The sequence below is a fragment of the Volvox carteri genome, assembly GCF_000143455.1.
Source record: "Volvox carteri f. nagariensis unplaced genomic scaffold VOLCAscaffold_1, whole genome shotgun sequence".
NCBI classification, from domain to species: domain Eukaryota; kingdom Viridiplantae; phylum Chlorophyta; class Chlorophyceae; order Chlamydomonadales; family Volvocaceae; genus Volvox; species Volvox carteri.
The window spans coordinates 83,761-104,431 of NW_003307545.1; the positions used below are offsets into that span (position 1 = coordinate 83,761).

Sequence of the window (20,671 nt, forward strand, 5' to 3'; positions counted from 1 at the left end):
AATTATAAAGAAAACCGTAGAACATCTACACCATTAGGGCCACTGCAGTTGTAAAAAAATTTAATATATTTATGGTACGTCAAAAAGTGCAGTTTCGTTGTCAGTCTTTTGCCTGTTACGAAACACACCGGAACCACCCTGGGCACCGGGGGCATCCACCGCGGGCATCCAGCGAACAAAACATGAAAGGAAAAAAAAATTCGCCTAATCATGGACGGGCACACTACCTAAGTCATAAAAATTAGCTGGCTGGTATAGGCGCTAAGGGTGTATTTCCAGTGCGGATTAAGGCCAGGGATTAACCCTCTGTCCTCCATCGATACTTGCTCAAACGGCTAAGTTGTTGGCAAACTTACCTCGCCTTTTCAACCTTTGGTTCCCTTATGGAACAAAACTATGTGGTAAGCTCGTATCAAGGAATTCCGTGCCCTAATCCCTGGCCTTAATCCGCACTGGAAATGCACCCTAAGTATGCCAAGCACGCGCATTGCACAGAAGACTGGGGCCGCTGTAATGTAGCGGATCTCTGAATATCGCAAGACCCGCCCCATGTTGCTGCTAATCGAGTACCTAACGAGAAGCTTTGGTGCTGCGCAGAACCAAATGCGATACATTTTTTCGGTACTTCCCGAACCTTAAGCCCGTCGAAGCCCCTGCACATCGCTGCCATAGAATCTAGCCGATTTATTACCCCATAAAATGCACCTTCGTGGTATCTGATTGTCCTCGCACATCGTCGCACGTGCGGCAGCAAATCCTCTTGAGGCCCTTCTACGAAGTGCCAGGGGAAATAGTCCTCGGTACGGCTCTTTCCATCCAGCGTGGCCGCATGGCATGGCCAGCGGCATGACTGCCGGCATGGCAGCGGCATGCCAGCCAATGTCGCTCCGGCCCACGGTATACCTTAACAAAGGACTTTAGGTTTGGTGCAGGCAAGGCTCTAGTCATTTCGAGAAGACCCTGCGCCTTGTACCCTCCGCTGCTTGGGTTAACGCAGGTTGCAAGCTTGCCGTACGGGGAAGGCTTCGGGCGGTAGCCCGCAACCAAAAGTAAGCTAACTCCATTCTTTGTAAAGCGGTGGAAGCTTTCCTGTATTTCACTGTGATTGAGGTACATGCTTTACATAGCTTTTACCGTACTATGGGAACGGCACACAGTTGTGAGATAACTGCCTGGGTTATTGCCGTTAGTTTTACTCGTCATGATCATAGCATTGCTTCCAACCGCAATGTACTACCATGGGGTCCATTGAGGTCCGGGGGTGCTGGGATTACTAGCTTAGCAACAACTCTTTCCCTGCCGGCGTGGCCGATATGATTGGACACCTGACAGCCTTGAGTCGCCTACAGAAAGACCTATTGAATGGTTTCCCAGGGGTAACCTAGGAGCCTTGAGTTACCCTTAAGTCTCTGTGCCTCCGCAAGGCATGGCATCTGGTGCGCTTGTGAGTGGACGGCTGCAGAGGTGGCGTCCCATTAGCTGATCTTGCGTTAGCTGCCTTGTTCCCCGTAATGAGCATTGTGTCTTGGTGCATGTATGTGCGGATGCTTAGCCCCCATACCTGCAAACCTTCCCGATACGAGCTAGACGTTCAAGGTCACTCCACTGCGTGCTAAAGAGGCACTCGGTTAAGAACCCACCCCACAACACAGACGATAAAAGAAAGCTCCTGGGCAATTCAGCTAATGTTCAGAGGATCTCATTCGCCGCATATCGCATTACCCAGTTGCATGCTCCAGAAAAAGGTGCTTGCTGCAAACAGCGGCGATTGCCTCTGGGTCCATTGTAGAGAAAGATAGCGCCTTACCAAACTCTGCAATCTGAACTCCCTACATAACGACCCCTAACGCTCAAAGCCCTCAACCAAGCAGCCCTCCATATAGGTTCTGTACCGCACATATTTCTTCCCCGCTCTGGCCCACGCTCAGCGCCATTCAGTCACAGCTCGCCTCAAGTCATGCCCAGCACAGCGCCCATCGTACAAGCTGATCGATAAGAAGGGGAGGTCCCCATTCATATTGCAAGTTTACATCGTGAAAAAGTATCCGTTGTGCGCTCGCCGCCCCTCTGCAAGTTACATATCCCTACTGGCTACTTCTTGACCACGTTCTTAGCCAGACTTGACAGCAGGCCACCTGGAGGGTTGAAAGCAATGGAATCAAGACAAGGCGGTGAAAGACGCACACATACACGCATCGCCACGAAGAACAACAACAGAAATATCATCCTGATAGGAGGAGGCGGAGTAGCTTTAATTTTGTCATGAACATAGGGCCGCCGGCTGCAAGGGCTGTTATTGACAAATAGCTGAAGGCGCACGTACAATAAAATAGCCAGATGAAGCTATGGAGTTACACCTGATCGGGGTGGCTGCGCTTCTCCATCTCGTCTCTCCCTCCCGTAACTTACCTGCAGAACCCAGTGCCGATGTGGGCAGGTAGTCCCCAAACTCTCCAAACCGCTGCTGCGCCATGGCCGTCACCTCCGCAGCCTTGTCGCCCAGTAGGGAGCCGAAGGTGCCCAACGAGCCCGCCTGCGCCATGCGAGCAGGGATGGGGTGAAGAGGGTTAAAAATGGGGCTCAGTGCGGCGATGCGACATTGCTTGGGCCAGGGTGAGGCGCAGAAAGTGGCAGGTGTGCTATGAGGGCTCGTCGCAGCTACGTTTGGGTTGCGGCAATAGATGACATCCGAGGCTGCAGTTGGCCGAGGTGAGCTGCGGATGAGGAGAGGTAAAGACGGAACGCCCTCCTAAGTAACGAACCCAAACACTAACAAAGACGACGACCGACGTCACCCTTGTAACGTTGCTCTCCTCCAACCGGGCGGGTACAGCGCCGCGAACATTGCAGCATCACTGCGCGACCTGCGAACGTGATAGGGCCCCCTGTCCACTGCTCGGGCCCCCCACCCACTGCAAATGCCCAGGCACACGCCCAAGGGGTGCACCCAGCCTCGACCAGGTGTCAAAAAACCAGGCATGCGCCCAGTGCACGCACCTGGAAGCGCGCATGCAATGCGCTCAGCGCTGCCGCTCCCACCGAAGCGGCCGACTGCGCCGACGAGGGCGCAGCTGCCTCTGAGACCGCTGCCGAGCCGCCTCCAGCAATGGCGCCCTTCCCCATGCGCGCACTGCCCAGGTCCGCGAAGGAGTAGGTGTCCAAAGAGTCCGGAGAGCCTGCGGTCGAGCGAGGCGCACACATGACGGACAGCGTGTGGGAAATACGTATTAGAGAAGAGGGTGAGAATGGGTAGGGAACCCTGTTGGATGGTAAGAAAGGAAGGAAACCGCCGAAGAGTGCGATGCCGAGCGTATACGCAGGGAAAAAGGGACGACAAAGCAGAGGACGGTCCTGGTCCTACGTCGCAGAGATACGTGTAAGGGGCACACGCACACGCAGACATACGAGCTGGGTTGCGTAATCAAATATCTTGCAATTTTATTCCTAGTCATACACTGTGTAAGCGTGATAAACATGCCTGAGGACGAACACACTTCTCGGATACGCTGTCAGGGTGGTTGGCACGCACGCAAGCCGGTGCCTACTGATGGCGGAGCAGCACCGACTTAGCAGGCTTCCCAACACGACCACGACTACACAAGTGGTATCAACAAGCTGTATGAGCATTATAAGCAACTAGGCACAGCACCTCCTTCACCTCGCACTCTTACCGGTTGCCCCGCGATTGCGCACACCCATGCTCGGTCGAAGACGTGCGGCTGCCACTGAACCCACGGCGGCACTGGAAGCAGAGCCGCCATACCCCGGAGCCCCCGCTGCTGCAGCTGCGCTCGTGGTTGTTACAGCGCCGGGCTGCTGCGCCGCGGGCGCTGGCGCGGAGATGGGCAGGTACTGGAAGCGCGGCGCGACGGGCAGCACGTTAAGCGGGTTGAAATCCTGCAGTGGAGGAATAGTGCACCGGGGCAAGGATTCAAGAATCAGTGAACCCAAAGAATGAGGTCCGGTGCCAGTGCGGCAAAGTGGCAGGTCGGGCTGCCGGGAAGCGGGTCAACCTGCCCCCCCGTCAGCAATGTGCAAGGAGCAATGGACAGCAGAGCAGGATGTTGCAAACGTGTCACGGCTTATTTCTCTACACGTTCTATTCATAGGTGACCACCTTAAGAGGTAGGGGCACTTACAGCATGTTAAGGGCACCTCAATTAGTCGCGCCTCTCAGCACCGCTGCCTCCTCCAAACCTTACTAAGTCCTGATGCTGCAACACAATCCGTGCAATGTTGCCAGTGCTGTTCATTCCTATGAGCAGTCCCCCTAGAGCCATTCCACGTGCAATGATGCAATGCTTCCCGACGCACACCTGAAGCCCCGAGGCCGCCAGTTTTGCCGCCTGCTCGGGGTGCGCTCTCTGCAGCTGTATGAGGACGCCAAAGATAATGGACACCCGCTGGAAGTAACGTGCCTCGTTGGCCCATAGGTAGGACTCGTAGGTGGCCCAGTCAATGGGGTCCAAACAGTCCTGTTTCAATATGACAAAGAGCTCAGCAGGGCACAATGCCAGAGGATTGCATCGAAAGGAGCTGTGGGTGCATCCTTCACCGGGCAGAGGCATGGAAGGTAAGGGCAACATAACATCATGGGAGCTCAGGTGCGTCTGTCCCAAACACTCTAGCTGTTAGGGGGTTCCCCTCCACCACCTTTTCACAAAGGAAGACCTCCAGCCCAATCTCTCTCTCGTGCACACCTGCAGCAGCTGCTCCAGCGCCGCTCCATCCCGTTTCCTCTCCGCCAGCGCCGAAACCAAAGTCGGGTCCGCCAACTCAGGAGCCGGCAGCAGGCCCGAACCCAACGACGTCAGGCCGGCTCCGCTGGCAGCGGCGGCAGCCGCCGCCGCCGCGGCTGCTGCCGAGCCCTGCGTGGAGCCTGTGGTCGCTGCGCTGCTGCGCGCTGTGACGGGCCTTCCACCCACCAACACGTCTCGCAGGAAGCGCACGTCCAGCAGCAGCTGCAGTATGCCCTTCTCGGTGACGCCACGCACGTGCAGCGCGCCTGTGCCGGGCTGCAGCAGCTGCGAGTAGGTAGAGGTGACAGCGCGGTAGAGCTCCCACTCGAAGGCCTGGAGAGCTTCAGGAGCTGCGCATGGGCCAAAGAGGAAGGGTGGATGCAGCGGGGCGGAGGGGATCTGGAAAACATTCCGGAACACTCGTGGACGTGGATTACGGGCACACCCAGCAAAGGTATCCCTACGAATACTAAACAAGCCTTCCTCATCAATAATGAGGTGGATTGGGCACGGCTCCCCCTGGCCCTGTTCTCTCCCGCGAAGGGCCCACACAGATCTCGCACAGGTCCCCCTACCCGAACGCCTGCCCACTCCCGGCACCCGCTTACCGATTTTGTGGTCACCCGCTCGCCGCACCTCCGCGCACGCGGCCGACAGCAGCAGCAGCACGGGCACGGAGGGTGATGCGGGCAGAGAGAAACGCATGTCCGCAATGGGCTCTGCTAGCGCGTTCTCCGCCTCCGACACGATGACCGTCTCCTGATGAGGTCGCATCATTCCATTAGCCATCGCCACAGCATCCCATTAGGGGCAAACACAGCATCGGGCAGAAGGTGGCAGCGGTGATCAGTTAATCGGTTCGCTGCTGTCGAAGCGGCAAGGCGGTTCAGTGGGAAACCATATGCTGTCGCGGAAATCAACTGCCACAGTGCCGAACTAAGCGGCTAAGCGGGACGCCCCTACGTTCACGTGCGTTTCCTTCCTTTCGCGGCAAGGGAGCTGTTAATCTGGAAGGATGAGTGCATGGAAATGCACACAGTTGAAGGAGGAGAAGGTTGCCAGGAATACCAAGCATTGGCTAGGAGCGGGGAGTTGCGTGAGAGGGTTGGCGCGAGCTTGTGAGGGTGATTATGGACAGATGGCGTTGCCCGCACATGGACCCCGAACATCAGCACCCTCGACTGCACCATCATGCGCCCCCACTGGGCCGCACCCTCGAAGCCCAAACACCCCCATCCCGCCATCCGCGCCCCAGCTCAACTCCTTAACCACTCTTGACAGCGCCACGCTTCACCCAACCCACACGCACAGACGTACCTGCCCACGCACACGCGCACCCGAAACCACGACCACGCGCATACCGCCGCACCTGCCAAGACAGCGGGATTGCATTAACGCAGAGCAGGTCGTCAGCCAGCACCAGCGCCCGCAGCTCCCCAGCCAGGCTGGTGGCTGCCCAGGTCGCCCAGCTGCGGTACGCGGCTACGGCCGCGGTGCGAAGCTTCTCCAGCACGCCGGCCAGGCGCGCGTTGGCAGCGGCGCCGCGCGCGCCGCCCATGCGGCCTGCCGCTATGCGGCCGACGACCGTTGCAGCGGTGCCCCCAGTGCCGGCTCCGGCGCAGGCGGCGGCCTGATAGGAACGGAAAGTCGAGGAGAGCGGCGAATTCAGGGAGGCGAGAGTACGCAGGGTACGCAGGACAAGCGTGGGCACGGAGGACAAGCGTGGGCACGGAGGACAAGCGTGGGCACGGGCGCTGTATGGGAAGGCTGGAAGTTATAGTCGTAAACTTAAGGCTTGACGTTCACCCCCCTCCCTCAGCAGGCAAACATCATCAACAATGCAGACAAGTGCCGTGCCACCCTCCCGCGCCCTGCCCGATTTGCGTTTGCTGCAATCACGTCCTACGAAGTAGGCGTTTGAGTCACGTATGGGTCTGTGCTTCCTTTCCTTACCCTCCCACCCTGCTGCAGCCATACCTTCCAGGCCTCCGGCGGGCCTAGCACGACCGGCAGGTAACGCGAGTCCGCAGCCAGCGCCGACGCCAGCCGGCCCAGCAGCACGACCAGCTCGGCGGTGGCGGCCCCCGCGGGGCCCTCCCGTGGCTGCCCTAGCTGGTCCAAACGGGCTTGCAGCCTGCGATGCACGGAGCGACGACGACGGTGTAAGGTATGGCGCAACGCAAAGCGGCGGCACAGGGTAGCACGTAGATAGGCAGGAAGGGTGCAACTCCCTATCGCATCCAAAACCCACAATTTCTTGGGTCTCTGTCCTCATGCTTCTTAAAGATGGAGGATAGGAAGCGTTCGTACAGGGGTCTTATTTAAATGGACGTGTAGCGGAGCCCGATGACGCACGCGTGCGAGGCCCCCGTAGTCGTCGCCAGCAGTCATCCTTTGTGCTGGTATGGAGCCGCTGATGCTCCGCCCAGTTCCAACCCTTGCCACTGAAACCTTCCCATTGGTCAACTAATAGGTCCAGCAGCATCTTAACCTCCTTCCGCACAGTTTAGGCCGACAGCGAATGCCAACCTCAGTACCATATATTCCCTCACCACATGTTAAATGGTGATATATGACTTCTCGTGTGGACTCTACAATAATACATGCCTTCCTCTCCCCTTCCACTTGCCCTCACTACTTATAGCAACCGACCTGGCTGCGATGGCGGTGACCAGCTCTATGCATTTGGACTGCACAAACGGCTCCAGCTCGGCCGCCCTGCTACCCTGCGAGGGCGCACAAAAGGGGAGCGTGTAGGGCCGAGGTGCGCCGGCATAAATGTTCCTCAACCCTCAAGAGTCAAATTACGCAGCTGCTGGCCGCGAGTTTTCTTTGCGAGCAGGTCAGTGCTCCCATAATCCTCACCAACTTAAGCAGCTGCTGCCAGCCAAGGCAACGTACTGGCCACCCTGGGCCAGGACTTGCTCGCCACCGCCGCTCTGAGCGGCGTAGCCGCTCCGAGTACCTCATGGCGGCCGTCCAACAGCTGAGTGCAGCTCAACAGACAGAGAGACAGACAGGCAAGGATACAGGCCGGTAGGCGGCGACCTCCCTGAACCCCAAGGTCCCAGCTCTGACAGGCACGGACGCACACACCTGCATATCACGTTTCATTGCCGCCAGTGCATGCAACGAGGAACGATGGTGGTGATGGTGGTGGTGTGAGTGCGCCACGGCCTGGAGGGTGTTGCCGCCGCCATTGCCACCGCTAACCGTGACTGCATCCGAGGCGACTCGGGGTAGCGATGCCGACGAGGGCGACGCGGAGACAGGTGTGGAGTGTATACCGGGCGGCCACACGGCTGCATCAGCAGTGCCCACAAGCAGCAGGGCAGCCTGCACGGGAAGCGCGGAGCGGGATGGCCGAGAAAGAGCAAAACATCAGCCAAGGGAGGCGCGGGGCCAAGGGTACTTTTGAGATTGCAGGACCTAAATCCATATTGTAAGCATATTTGTAATGTGGCAGTCTGTCTGTCGGAAGGCCGTTTGGGCAGGGAGATGAAGTAGGTAGGAGCAGGTGAGTCCGGGGCTTGCCAATGGGCGCAGGCGCTTCTGGCAAGCCTGTATCCTATCTCCTGCGTCACCCTACATGGCAATTATGAGCCGAGGTAGAGAAAGCGGGAGAGGGAGGGAAAGGGCCTTCTTCACCGCTCCATCTACCACTAGCCACTCTCCGCGAACCATTCATCCATGTGCGCCGCCGGGCATACCGGTACAACCACTACGTACCCACCTGCAGGATCGAGCGCAGGTCCTCATCAAACTTCCTTTGGATGACCGACATCTGCTGCCGGTATGCCCTGCTGCTTGCTGCTGTTCCAGCGCCGCTGCCGCAACTATCGCCAATGGCGCTGCCAGTCGCCACCGTACCAGCAGCCTCGCCCCCGCCAACCCACAACTCAGCACTGCGGCCTATCGAGCTCGACCTAGCGCGGCCGACACCATGTGGGTCATCCGCCACTGCCGCCGAGGTGCTGTCGCAGCCGTCCAGTGGCCAGGAGCGTGTGATGATGCATCCCGCTGGCTCCGGCTCCGCCTCTGCGGCGGCACGCAGGCACTGGTCCAGCGGACCGTCGAGAGCGCGACCCACCGCCGCAAAGCCCTCCTCGATCAGCTCCTTGGAGCGTACAACAAAAGGCTGGTGGAAGACCTCCTGCCAGACATTAAGCTGCCGGCCCACCACCCACTCCGCAACCGCCTCCCAGCTGCCCAGGTGCGGCGCATCGGCATCACTGGAGAGGGCACCGGGAGCGGTAGCGGTGGTAGCGTCAGTGCCCGCTGAGGCCGCCGTCGGCGACAGCAACAAGCCGGAGTGGTGGTGCAGCATGCGGGCGCGCTTGGCCGCGCCGTGGCCGGCGCCGCGTGCCGCTCCCGGGCCCCCCGCGGCGGCGGCGGCAAAGCCCGGGTGCTGCCACGACGCGATGGCGCCGCGGACCTGAGCCTCCACCTCCACCAGCGCCGCCGCCGTGGTGAGCCCAGCCAGCAGCCGTGAGCTTTGAGAGCTGAAGTCCTCCGCTACCGCACGCAGCCAGTTCACACAAGCGTGCTCCACTTGCCCAGACGACAGCGCTGCCAGGTTCTCCACCACAGAACGATTTGTGCGCCGCCAGGCGTCTGCCTCCGGTGCCGCCGGCGCCGTTGCTGCTGCGGCAGCGGCGGCATTAGAGTTGGTACGGCCCCCGAAGAGCAGCTCGGAGTAATCGGCCTCATCCTCCCGGCAGCGCTGTTGCAGCAGGCAGGTCGCGTCGGGGCCTGCGGCAACGGCGCCGCGGCCGCCGGCGGGGCTGACGGCAGGGAGGAAGAGCTCGCCGACCTGCGCAATGGTGAGTTGGGCTGCCTGTGCCAGGGCCGAGAGGACCTCAGCGGCGGCTGCCGGGGCAGCGTCGCCCGAGGCCGCCGTTGCGCTGGCTACCAGCTGGCCCACCATCGCGCGACGAGATGCGAGAAACGCCTACAGACAGGGACCCAAAGATAAGAGTTATCCATAGCGAAGAAACGAAAGGAAAACCGTGATGGTCCGGAGGAACAGAGGAGCTCCCAGCACTGCTTTCGGTAATAACAGGATTTTCAGACCAATCAGGCATAGCCAGCCGTATTTTCAAGATTCGAGATGCGAGGATCCAGGCGGGAAGAGCAGTTGGTAGATGTGGGTATGAAGCACGGAGGTCGAACAGGGTGGCGCCTCGGCCCCACTAGCCCTATTCTCCCACTCCCCGCGCCCACCTGCAGCAGTGCCGCTGAGTCCATGCCTTGCAGAGAGGCTAGCGACGTCAGAAGGTCCGCCGCCATGTCTGTGGACACCTGCCGCTCCCCCACCATTACCGACTGCACCGCATCCACCACCTGCTTCCTGCACAGACAGACAGACAGACGGTTTTTCACGGGTCTTTCCCCCATTCCGCCAGGCCCCCAAAGGCCCATCAGCGCCCCAATGGCCGGAGCGCACCCCACTCTCTTCATCCAGGCCTCACTTGAATTTTGTGACGGTGGGCCAGTGGTGCCGCAGCAGGGGAAACTTGGCCAGCGCGGCGGGGGAGAAATTGGAGGCCAGCAGGTCGTGCACGTGCTGGGCCCGCAGGAAGCGACGAGAGGCGTCCAAGTAGCGGCGGGCATCCAGGCAGCCCCAGATCAGCTCGGGCGTGTCCACCAGATACTTGACGCGGGAGCCCACGGCTGCCGGGCAACAGTGGGTGACGGATGAAAGGGGACTATAAAGCTGGAAGGCAGACTAATAAACGAACGCAGGCAACACATCTGAGCTTTCTTGCAAGCTGAGCAGCTATTCTCCGCAATCTTGGCAATATGCGGCATCGGTCTGGTTTTGGGAATTTAGGGAGATAATAGGGTTAAACATGGAGGCCAATAAGAGTAGAGCTCAACCTCGTAACCGCCGACATCCCGATTGGGGGATAGGAAGGTGGTGGGCTGATGACGGCTGTTTCTATTTCCCTACCGTATAATTCCTCATGCTTGGTGAGCGAGTCACGCTTTTCATTGAGCAGCGCATCCGATGAGGTGAAGTTGTGGGCCAGGCTGGTAAATGATTCCTGCGGACAGCATGCAGGAGTGAGTACACGAAAAGGACGGGAGCTGGGCATTGGGAAGAGAGCCCGGCCGAAAGCTGCCAGCGGGTGTAATGAGGGTAAATGGGGGATGCTTTAGATTGTAGGGTGTAGTGGGGTCTTAATGTGGCGGTGGCGGTCCGGACAGGACGGGTCGGGTTGCCGGCCGCACATATCGCAGACAGGCGCACCTGGATGCTGCGGACATTGTTGAGGATGGTTGTGGTATTGTTGGCGATAGCAAGGATTTTGTCCGCGCTGTCGATCAAGTCCCTGCGCCGCGAGGTCCCGGGGACGGGGAGGTAGGTCACACCCATCGTCCTTCAAAAGCGAACTTGTATGGACAAAAATGGCAAAAACCCGTGGCCCCCACGGACCTGTACGAGTCTCCAACAAGATTCCTCAGTTGCAGCTTCTTCTGCTCAATGTCCTTCCTGGTTCGGACTTCAATCTGCTCATGCACAAAAATTCCGGTACAACAATTATTTAAGCCTTGTAGCCGAAGATCGGCTTCTCTTCATGATCCAGCATACATAGCAACTCCCGCGAAGCGCAAAAGAACGGACTTCCCATAAACTGATCGGAGCCCATACTCGAAACTGCCGCCTCTTGTGGCAGCATCTGCGCACCTCGCGGATCTCAGAGATAGTTTTCGTAGTAAACAGCGCTTCTGCGCCACGCTGTGCGTCGGTCAGGACAGGTTGCTTCAGCTGCCCCGAGGCAGGAATCTGCTGCCCAGAGCTCAAACTGGGCTGCATCATTTTTATCTAGCCTACTCAAAAGGAGGGTGTAATGCTGCGAACATGTTGCGTTAAAACGGACGCTCGCGTTGTGAACGCCACCAATGCCTGGAACATTTCATCCGCGCGAGGGAATATTGGCAAGTGTCCAGCACTGTCTCTGCCTGCGCTCAGCGCAAGATAGGCAGCAGCTTGTTCGGGTGTGACAGTTGGCCGTTTGTCGTATTGTTACAATTTCATAATGTTCCTCCTTAAGGACCCTTTACCATATTTTTGCTTGGGAATGTGCTTCTTTCTTACAGGACGGGACCTGAACTACCTGGAACTACCCAGCTTACCTTTGCCATGCGCACACCTTTTCTCTTTCGAACATGTAAAGCTGCGTTGCAATCGCAAGTCATACGCCTAGGAGGTACAGCTCTCCTGCCGATAGTTAGGCAAGTATGTCCCCGTCGGGTTATTGACGGCGCCGCGGCGGGGCGTCGATTCCGATGCAGCACACGTGTCACAGGAATCCAGGATATACCAATCAACAGCACATCTTTGCCACCTGAAAGTCCCGGCTCGTCAACAGGCCAGCTGGATGACGAATTCGTGGCTCCGCTTCCCGAAAACTGGGCCAATCACGACGTCCTCATGGCAGGGTGCGTCGGGCCGATTCCACAGCCCCCCTTCAGCCGCACCAACCTCAGTAAACGCTCATATGACCAGATCCCTTGGCCACCTGCAGACCAGCCATCACAGGAAACAGGAAAGCTAGCGGTGTGCCTTCCTGTCGCACCCCTCTCCCCCACGCACACACCCAGTACGCTTGCCCTCATACGTGCCACTCATACCTAGAAAACCCGCAGCTACATCTCCTCATGTGCTAAACTCTAGCCTTCCCTCCGACCTCGTTTGGATCGCGTCCTTCCTTGACTCTTAACACCTGTCTATGTTACCTTCCCAACCACCATTTTCCAACGGCCACGTGCCCGTTCGCAACCGCTGTTCCCCCGAGGGGCGCCCAGATGCGAGCCCGGCAGTCGGCTCAACGTGGCGGTGCTGCTGAGCGGCGGAGTGGATAGCAGCCTGGCGCTGAGGTTGCTGCGGGCCGCCGGCCACACCTGCCACGCCTTCTACCTGCAGATCTGGTTTCAGGAGGACTTCCGGTAGGGTGGGGCATGAAGTGGGAGAGGGAGAGGGAGCCTGTGTGCTTGTGTGTGTAGACTTATATGTTTGGAAGGATGATATATATACACATATATAGGGTTGTGTGTGGGTGTTGCATCTTTAGGGTAGATACCAGACCCCGCTTCATGGAAACTGCCCGCTACACAGGTCGAGGTGTCAGGCGCATCCAAGTTCCCACCAATTGCTTGCCAAAGGCATTACGTGACGGGCCCGAAGATGAAAATAGTGAACATTAGTGACGGGTACAGCTCGGGAAAGACCTTCTCCTGTGGGGATGCATCCCGTGCGTGTGGGTGAGAACCCCGCTTTCCCCGCTGCACTGCGTCCCCGCTCCGAAACCCTGCCAACCAGTCCGGCCGCCTGTGTCCGTTTGCCATCAGGAACTTCTGGGGCGCCTGCCCCTGGGAGGAGGACCTGCAATACGCGCGCCAGGTACGCGCAGGGACTCGCGCGCACGCGTGTTAACTCCCCCAAGTTTACATATCCAGTCAGCTCCCAGTTCTCGCTTGTAGCTGTCCCACAACCGGTGCCCGCCCGCCACCCGGCCACTTTCATGTCCCTCGCCCCAACGTCCCCCCTGCTTTAGCAGCCCCGAAACCAACCACCACGCATGTCACCCTCGCTTTCTGAAGTCCTCTTCAGCTCACCCTCTACCCTATCACGTTTCCTTCATCCTTCCTTCCCAGACGTCACCAGGAGTGCTTCCCAACCCCCCCTACGCCCTACACGATGATGTCTCAGTAATGCTGCATGCACCGACTCTTACGTCCTTATTTTACTCCCCTCCTCCAAATATCTTTTACGTATATTACGACCTGATGACCTGGTGTTGTGATAACCCCAGGTGTGCGAGTCCCTGGGGGTGCCTCTGGAGGTGGTGCCCCTCACCACCGAGTACTGGGACCGGGTCGTGTCTGGCAGCGTGGAGGAGATCCGCGCCGGCCGCACACCCAACCCCGACATGTGGTGCAATAGCCGCGTCAAGTTCGGCGCCTTCTACGACTACCTCGACCGCACATACGGCGCCGCATTTGACCGCGTCGCATCAGGCCACTATGCGCGCGTCGAGCGCGTGCCGCGGCGTTCCTCTCCTGCAGTGGTGAACAGCAGTGGCGGCAGCGGCAGCTTGCCGGAGCTAGAAAAACGGCAACAAGAGCGGCAAGTACACCACCATCACCACCACAACCACAACCACTGCCAAGACCGTGAGGGCCATGGTAAAAATCATCCTGATCAGGTGAAGCTGTCGGCAGCAGCAGCTTCAGCGGCGGCCTCCTCCTCTGTGATCGAATGCAACGATGATGAGGAGGAGGAGGAGGTTGCAGAGGCGGCGCGGCGGCGGCGGAGCAGCCACAGCGGCGCCTCCTCCAGCGGCCTACTGCCCAGCCGGCAGCCGCAGCAGCTTTCCGCCGGTCTGTGCGGCGCCGCAAACACCTGCGCGGGCTTGGATAGAGGTGGTGGCAGTGATGGCGCTGGCGCTGCTGGTGCTGCCGGTGGTGGTGGTGGTGGTGGTTGTGGTGAGGGGGAAGGGGAGGAGGTGCGGCTGTTGCTCACTCCGGACGCGGTCAAAGACCAGACCTACTTCCTGGCCAACCTCAGTCCGCGGCAGCTGTCGCGTGTTATGTTTCCCCTGGGCTGCTTGACCAAGTCACAGGTGGGTGGGAGGAGTGGGTGAGTGAGTGGGTGAGTGAGTGGGTGAGTGGGTGAGTGAGTGAGTGGGTGAGTGAGTGGGTGAGTGAGTGGGTGAGTGAGTGGGTGAGTGAGTGGGTGAGTGAGTGGGTGAGTGAGTGAGTGGGTGACTGAGTGGGTGACTGAGTGGGTGACTGAGTGGGTGACTGAGTGGGTGACTGAGTGGGTGACTGAGTGGGTGACTGAGTGGGTGACTGAGTGGGAGCAGGTGTCGCGGGTGCGAAATAGCAGAAGGGTGACGATGGGTGAAGGATGACACGATGTGGGACCGGGGGCCGTGGGGGCGGGGGCCCGCCTTACCTCACGATGCCATGGCTGCTGCCGGTATGTGACCGTTATATGGCGCTCACACGGCGCTCTTGCGATTCTGTTGACCACCGCGCATTCCTGCTTCCCGCTTTTGGTTTCCAATGTTTCCCACAGTGGTTTTCGCCGTACGCTATCCGCGATGCTGATTTCATTTGTAGAGGCGCTTTCCCCCGCCGCGGCAGTCAGGAGCACCACGCGCGTGTGTCTGCCAACGGCTGGCCATCCGAAATCGCCCCTCTCGCTACCCCCGAGCACACACACATACACACACATATATACACACACACACGCCCCGGTCTGCACCTCTTGCTGCCCCCCTCCAGCACGGAGTTAGAAATTTCAATGACGTCGGCAGTTGTTTTACCTTTTTGGCTGTGCTGCATATCATATATCATTCCCACTCCTTCTACCACCAGCCCGCCCGCCCGCCCGCCCGCCCGCCCGCTCTCCACAGGTCCGGAAGCTAGCGGCAGCTGCGGACCTGGCCAACAAGAACCGCAAAGACAGTCAGGGCATATGCTTCCTGGGCAAGGTAGGGGTCAGTGGCTAGGTGGGTGGGTGGCCGGTGGTCTGGAGCCGTCGGCAGCAACGTGATGCGTCGAAGGGGTGGGAAGGAATGCGGTTGAGGAAAGCACCGGGCGGGAACCGGCCGAGGAGACGGTGCGAAAAGGCGACAGCAGCGGCATGCGGCTCGGTTTGGTCTTGGCCAAGCAGGGGACGACAAACAGACAGAGAAACGCCAAACGTCAGCCGCGCACCTCCTCTGCACAGCCTTCTCCCTCTCCCCCACATGTACCCATATCCTTGCCCATTTCCTTACATCCACACCCACAGCCCGGGGGAACACATGGCCCGGATTGATTTCCGCACTCGCACTCGGGCGACTGAACACACCAACTCTTAACGATACCGTACTGCATTTTTTCCATTCACCGATGCGGCGTGCTCCCCAGGTTAAATTCCACGAGTTTGTTCGCGAGCATCTGGGCGAGTGGCCGGGGCCCATTCTGGAGGCTGAGACGGGGCAGCCGCTCGGGTTGCACCAGGGTTACTGGTTCTACACGGTGGGGCAGCGGGGAGGCATTAAGCTGCCGGGGGGCCCCTGGTAAGTCCTGTGATGGTGATGGTGATGGTGATGGTGGTGGTGATGGTGGTGGTGATGGTGGTGGTGGTGGTGGTGGTGATGGTGGTGGTGATGGTGGTGGTGGTGGTGGTGATGGTGGTGGTGGTGATGGTGGTGGTGATGGTGTTGGCGCTGGTGAGGAGGGGGCATGGAGGGCGGTGAATGGTAGGAATGGAAGGTGGTGGTGTGAGGTCCGCACCAATGTGGGGTCATCAGCCTCACTGCGCCCGAGTCCCAAGAAGCTTCTTGGACCTGCACCTCCTCACGCAATAACCGTAGGGGCTAGGATTGCGGCAAGTTGCCGCTGCTGCTGCCGCTTCGTGGATGAAATGGAGACGACGGTGACGGTGACGAAGTGGGTGATGAAGCCGCTTACACGTGGTCCTGGTCCTGGGGCATCAAGTCCACCACCTTGACGGAACGCAATAACCGGTCATACCGTGCATGATGCAGGTACGTAGTGGCCAAGGACACGCTGCGCAATGCCGTACTGGTGTCACGGCAGTACTACGACGCAGACAAGCAGCGCAACACCTTCACGTGTGGACCGTTCAACTGGCTGGACGCCGCCACGCGACCTGATCCTGACCCACGGGCCGGTCCGTTGTTTGTCAAGGTTCGACACGGGCCCAGCATGTACTGCTGCGAGCTGCGTCTGCACGACGCCCGTGGTGATGGCTCGTACGGCAATGACTCGTACGGCACTGTGGTTCTGGCGCAAAATGACCAGGGCCTGGCTGCGGGCCAGTACGCGGTGTTCTACCAGGATGGTCGGTGTCTGGGCTGTGCGGTCATTCAGGAGACGGTGGATGTGGGGGGGGCGGGGCGCAGAGAGAAAACAGGAGCGCCGGCGGCGGTTAGTAGCAAAGCTTGAGGCTGGTGCATCGCAACAACGTGGACTGGTGTGTCCGGTTGACGGGGTGGGGCCTGAAAGGAGAGCGGAGGTGCAGCCGATATAGACATAGTCCGGGGGCCGGGCCGGAGGAGCTTGCGTAGGCACTTGCGTGAGGCTGGGCACGGGCGCGCTTGGGATGTGATAGGGAGCTGTATTCAAGCAACTCATTCGGGTCATTTGTAGGCTGATATGGAACGGAGAGCTGGAGAGCTGGAGTGTGGGTGGGCGAGGAGTGGTGTCCTGATGCGTACATACATACAGGTGGGAAGAACGTGAGGGTTGTGAGTGCTAGGATGGTAGCTCAAGGGATGAGCGATGGCAGGGGTAGGGGCAGGGGTCCTTTGCTAATGGTGCCTAGCTAGCGTTTGGCTTTTTGGCGCTCTGATACGCTCAGGTGTTGCGCGCCGTGGAGGCGGCCACAGCCAGCGTCACATGGCGGGCTTGGGTATATTATGCCAATCGGATGAGCATTTCGCAAAGCCATTGAGTTTGGGCTGACATTTTGCCGAGTGAGGACGGGAACCGAAATCAGATTACAAGCACTGAAGCTGTGAAAATTTGTGTCACCCACACGTTAGGTGATCAACAGATTTATCCTGCGTTTGGGCTTTGTGATTTCCCTGATCCCTCGCTGTGAGTGCTCGGCCGGGCATGTTACGTCGTACGACAGCATGAGCCGATGGACGCAGCGTTCACGAAATCCTGCCTTCATCAGGAAGATGCGTCATAATACGTAAATTATCGACTTAATGCCAAACTTTGTATCGCTCCGTCTGAGGAATTGTGGTTGAAGCTGCGGAAATGGCATTTCCCCACTGTGACGTGCGTGACCTAGAAGGCTTGCTATGGACGCATGTAATCCTCTTGAGCTTCTGTGTCATCCTCATCGTCGCTTCTTTCAGCTCACAACTCAAAGATGCTGCGCCATACGGTCGGCATGCGGACCCAGCGAAGGCCAAGTCCTGGGGCTTTCCCATACCTCAGCGTGTGGCGCACATCGTAAGATATTATCTTCGGTAACTTCTGATATATCAAATGTCGTGCCGCTCCGCGCATGAGATTTCAATGCCACTGCCGCTGTAGCCGCGGTTAACTCGGACGCGCGCGCCCTGTTCACAGCATAGCATTAAAGTTTCTAATACTCGCAGCGCGCATGCATTCCTTACACGCAACTATCCACAGGTGTCCCTCATGCCCCATCCATATTCCCTTTCCCCCCAGGTTAGCGATGCGATCCCCGGCATTCCCTTCCTCCTGGCAGTATACCTGCTGTATGCGGGGCTGCTCCCACAGGGGGGGATGTTTAGCGAGGTGTGCGCGGACGGGGAGGGTTTTGCGGGGGGGGTGTAGTGCGGTTTCAAGCCCAGTTAAGATCAAGCCAGGTAAACGGACAAGCGACTGGGGACTTCGTTGGGCCAGAGCTGTAAGCAAGGCCACAAGCAGCGCGCAGATGCCCGCACGCAGCTCTATGGTATGTGGGTGGAGCCTTTCTCGAGGCCGCCGCCTTCGCTGCAAAGCCGCGACTGCTCCGCTCGGGCACGTGCTCGCCCACATAGCCCAAGAAACTTCGCGCTTTGGCCGTCCGGTTACAACTACTAGAGTGCCTAGGCCAGCCGAATACGTACGGCCTCATCTTAAGGCCTAGCCTAAGGAAGACCCCAGTTCCGCCAGCCCCTGCTCCGAAACCACAAGTTGGAAGCGTCTACACGCCTCTTCGCTTCAAGAACAAATCCATGTACGAGCCTTTTTGTCTCTTGCCCTATCCGCCCGCACGTCCGGCCGTCATAGCAGGTTCGTCCTATGAACGTCGTACTCCTGGCCGGCTGGTTGCTGCACTACCTGTACCGTGGTATCGTACACCCCCTTATAATGCCGTACAGCTCCAAAACCGTGGCCGTGGGCATCACCCTCGCGGGCATCTTCCCCAACCTGCTCTTCAGCTACCTGATTGCGGCGCAGCTAGCATGTACGAACTACCCCTCTGACTGGGCATCCCAGCCGCGCTTTGTGATCGGCGCCGTACTGTACGGCATAGGTACGGTAATTAACCGCTGGGCAGATCTGAAGCTGCGTGCTGGCCGGCTGGCCATGGGGAAACACAGGGTGGGGGAGGCGAGCGGCGGAGGCAGCAATGGCGGCACCACCGGTGCCGCTAGCGGTGGTGTTGGAGCTGTTCGGGAGAGCCTCCTGGGCGACCAGCAGCGCGAAAGCGAGGGCCGAATGTGGGGAGATGGTAGCGCGGGCGGCCTCTGCAAGAATGGGCGGGGAGGACCACAGCAGCAGCAGCAGCAGGAGCAGGAGGCCTCGGGGGCTGGCAGAAGCGGCGCCCCCAGCACGCCGGGAGGGCCCCCAGCTTCTTCGAGTATCAGGCAGCACTATTTCATACCCCGTGGTGGACTGTACGAGCTTGTCAGCTGCCCCAACTACCTAGGTAAGTTGAGGGAAAGGAGGCCGGGACTGTCCGTACGAACTCTTGCCTGGTTGACTGGGCCGGCCTGGCGGCTCCACCTGTGTGTTGTGTTTTTTTTTCGGGAGTGCGACAGAGCGCATCATGCGAGCTGTGAATGAGAAATGCGTTGGGTTTGGGGGATGGGGCGGCCTTGCGCGAGTGTGCGTGCGTGTGCCCGTGTGTGGGCACGCACACTCATGCCAGCTAGGATGTATGTGCGTTGAATCAACCGTGTGCCAGTGTAACTGCATGTGTATGTGGGTGTGCATTTATTTCGTCGTGCGCATGTTTATCTTCCTGTACAGATTCCGATACATGTTTATTTTTAGTACACGTTTTACAGCCGCCAGAGGTTCCGAGCAGCAGCGACCTTTAGTAACGCAATAATGTTCAAACCACATTCCCCCAAAACGTCTTCCTTCTCAACCTCCAACTAGTACTGCCTCTCCTGAAAGCTCTCCCACATCCCCTCCAACATCACGACGACACGATTCCAACACTGGTTCCACCCTCCTCCCCAACCCCACACCTCCCACCGCTCCAGGGGAGCTCCTAGAATGGACCGGCTACGCTCTGGCGGTGTGGAGCTGGCCCGCCCTGGCGTGGGCCCTATTCGGGGCGTCTACTTTCATACCGCGGTCGCTAACCAACCATAGGTGAGGTAGCGGACTGCTGGAGGGGGGGGCCTTTCCTGCAGGGGATGAGAGGGAGGGTGGGAGGCAAGTTTAGCACAGGTGCATTAAGGCGGCCACTTTTAAGTCGGCGTTGCGAGGCGTGGTGTGACGGAGGCCTCATCTGGCCTCGCTCCGAAACCCATTGCATCTCGCCTCTTCCCACCTCGCCCTATTTCGTCTTTGGAGGTCGATCTGTGACTCTGCCTGCGACTCTGCCTGCCTTCGTGTATATCGTCATATGATACCCCAGACAAGATTGCATATTTCTGTGGGCGCCTTCTTAGTGGTACATTTTATGTTTGAAGGTATCTTTCTGCTTCCTGCAGGCCAGCAAGAGAGTCCGCGCAGTACCTGACCGTTATCTGTTTGGACGTTATGTGTGCAGGTGGTACAAGGAGCACTTTGGGAGTGACTACCCCGCTGGAAGGAGGGCGCTTGTGCCTTTCGTTCTGTGATAGGAATCCGAAAAGGTTTTGCTGAGGGCGTCCTTTGGGTTTATCACATTTTGGTAGGGTTCGTTAACGGTTGGTAAGGTGGTTCATCAGCGTGTCCAGGAAGCAGGTGTACAACGTTGCGGCAACGATGGCGACTGCTCCAGGAGTTCCTCCTCTCGCATACATTTCATGTTATTGTTATCCTTGCTTGGGACAATCGGAACCCAATGGAGCACATCCGGTCGTATGTTGACGTCTTATTATTGAGCGTATACAGTGCGGTGCAGTTAACCTCGGTCGCGTGCTACTTCACTGCAGAGATGGCGGCCGTGAAGTCCTTGGGTCATACGGTCTGCGCTCATGTGGGGTAGGACTAGGTAATGT

The 20,671-nt window shown here is 58.7% G+C and overlaps 3 protein-coding genes across 3 annotated transcripts; 2 read left to right on the forward strand and 1 right to left on the reverse strand.

Moving 5' to 3' along the window:
- Window positions 1-1,790: 1,790 nt before the first annotated feature.
- Window positions 1,791-11,562, reverse strand: cog1 (component of oligomeric golgi complex 1; the record flags this gene model as incomplete). The annotated part of the gene is made up of 18 exons (XM_002945933.1): window positions 1,791-2,135; window positions 2,410-2,533; window positions 2,998-3,176; window positions 3,672-3,897; window positions 4,317-4,475; window positions 4,701-5,089; window positions 5,348-5,498; window positions 6,109-6,369; window positions 6,693-6,873; window positions 7,392-7,465; window positions 7,836-8,075; window positions 8,473-9,690; window positions 9,963-10,089; window positions 10,211-10,412; window positions 10,693-10,786; window positions 10,993-11,074; window positions 11,179-11,252; window positions 11,431-11,562. The coding sequence occupies 18 exons, from the start codon at window positions 11,560-11,562 to the stop codon at window positions 2,092-2,094; spliced, it is 3,957 nt and encodes a 1,318-aa protein (XP_002945979.1). The 3' UTR covers window positions 1,791-2,091.
- Window positions 11,563-12,558: 996 nt separating this feature from the next.
- VOLCADRAFT_55676 (uncharacterized protein) lies at window positions 12,559-16,709 on the forward strand (the record flags this gene model as incomplete). The annotated part of the gene is made up of 7 exons (XM_002945566.1): window positions 12,559-12,692; window positions 13,095-13,146; window positions 13,559-13,810; window positions 14,249-14,368; window positions 15,167-15,244; window positions 15,666-15,817; window positions 16,289-16,709. Coding segments are annotated over 7 exons (1,209 nt in total), but the record flags the coding sequence as incomplete, so codon positions are not given.
- A 1,821-nt stretch (window positions 16,710-18,530) lies between these two features.
- On the forward strand, window positions 18,531-20,308 carry VOLCADRAFT_54973 (uncharacterized protein; the record flags this gene model as incomplete). The annotated part of the gene is made up of 4 exons (XM_002945567.1): window positions 18,531-18,833; window positions 19,104-19,161; window positions 19,724-19,835; window positions 20,239-20,308. 4 exons carry the CDS (start codon window positions 18,531-18,533, stop codon window positions 20,306-20,308), a joined length of 543 nt encoding a protein of 180 aa, XP_002945613.1.
- Window positions 20,309-20,671: the final 363 nt, after the last annotated feature.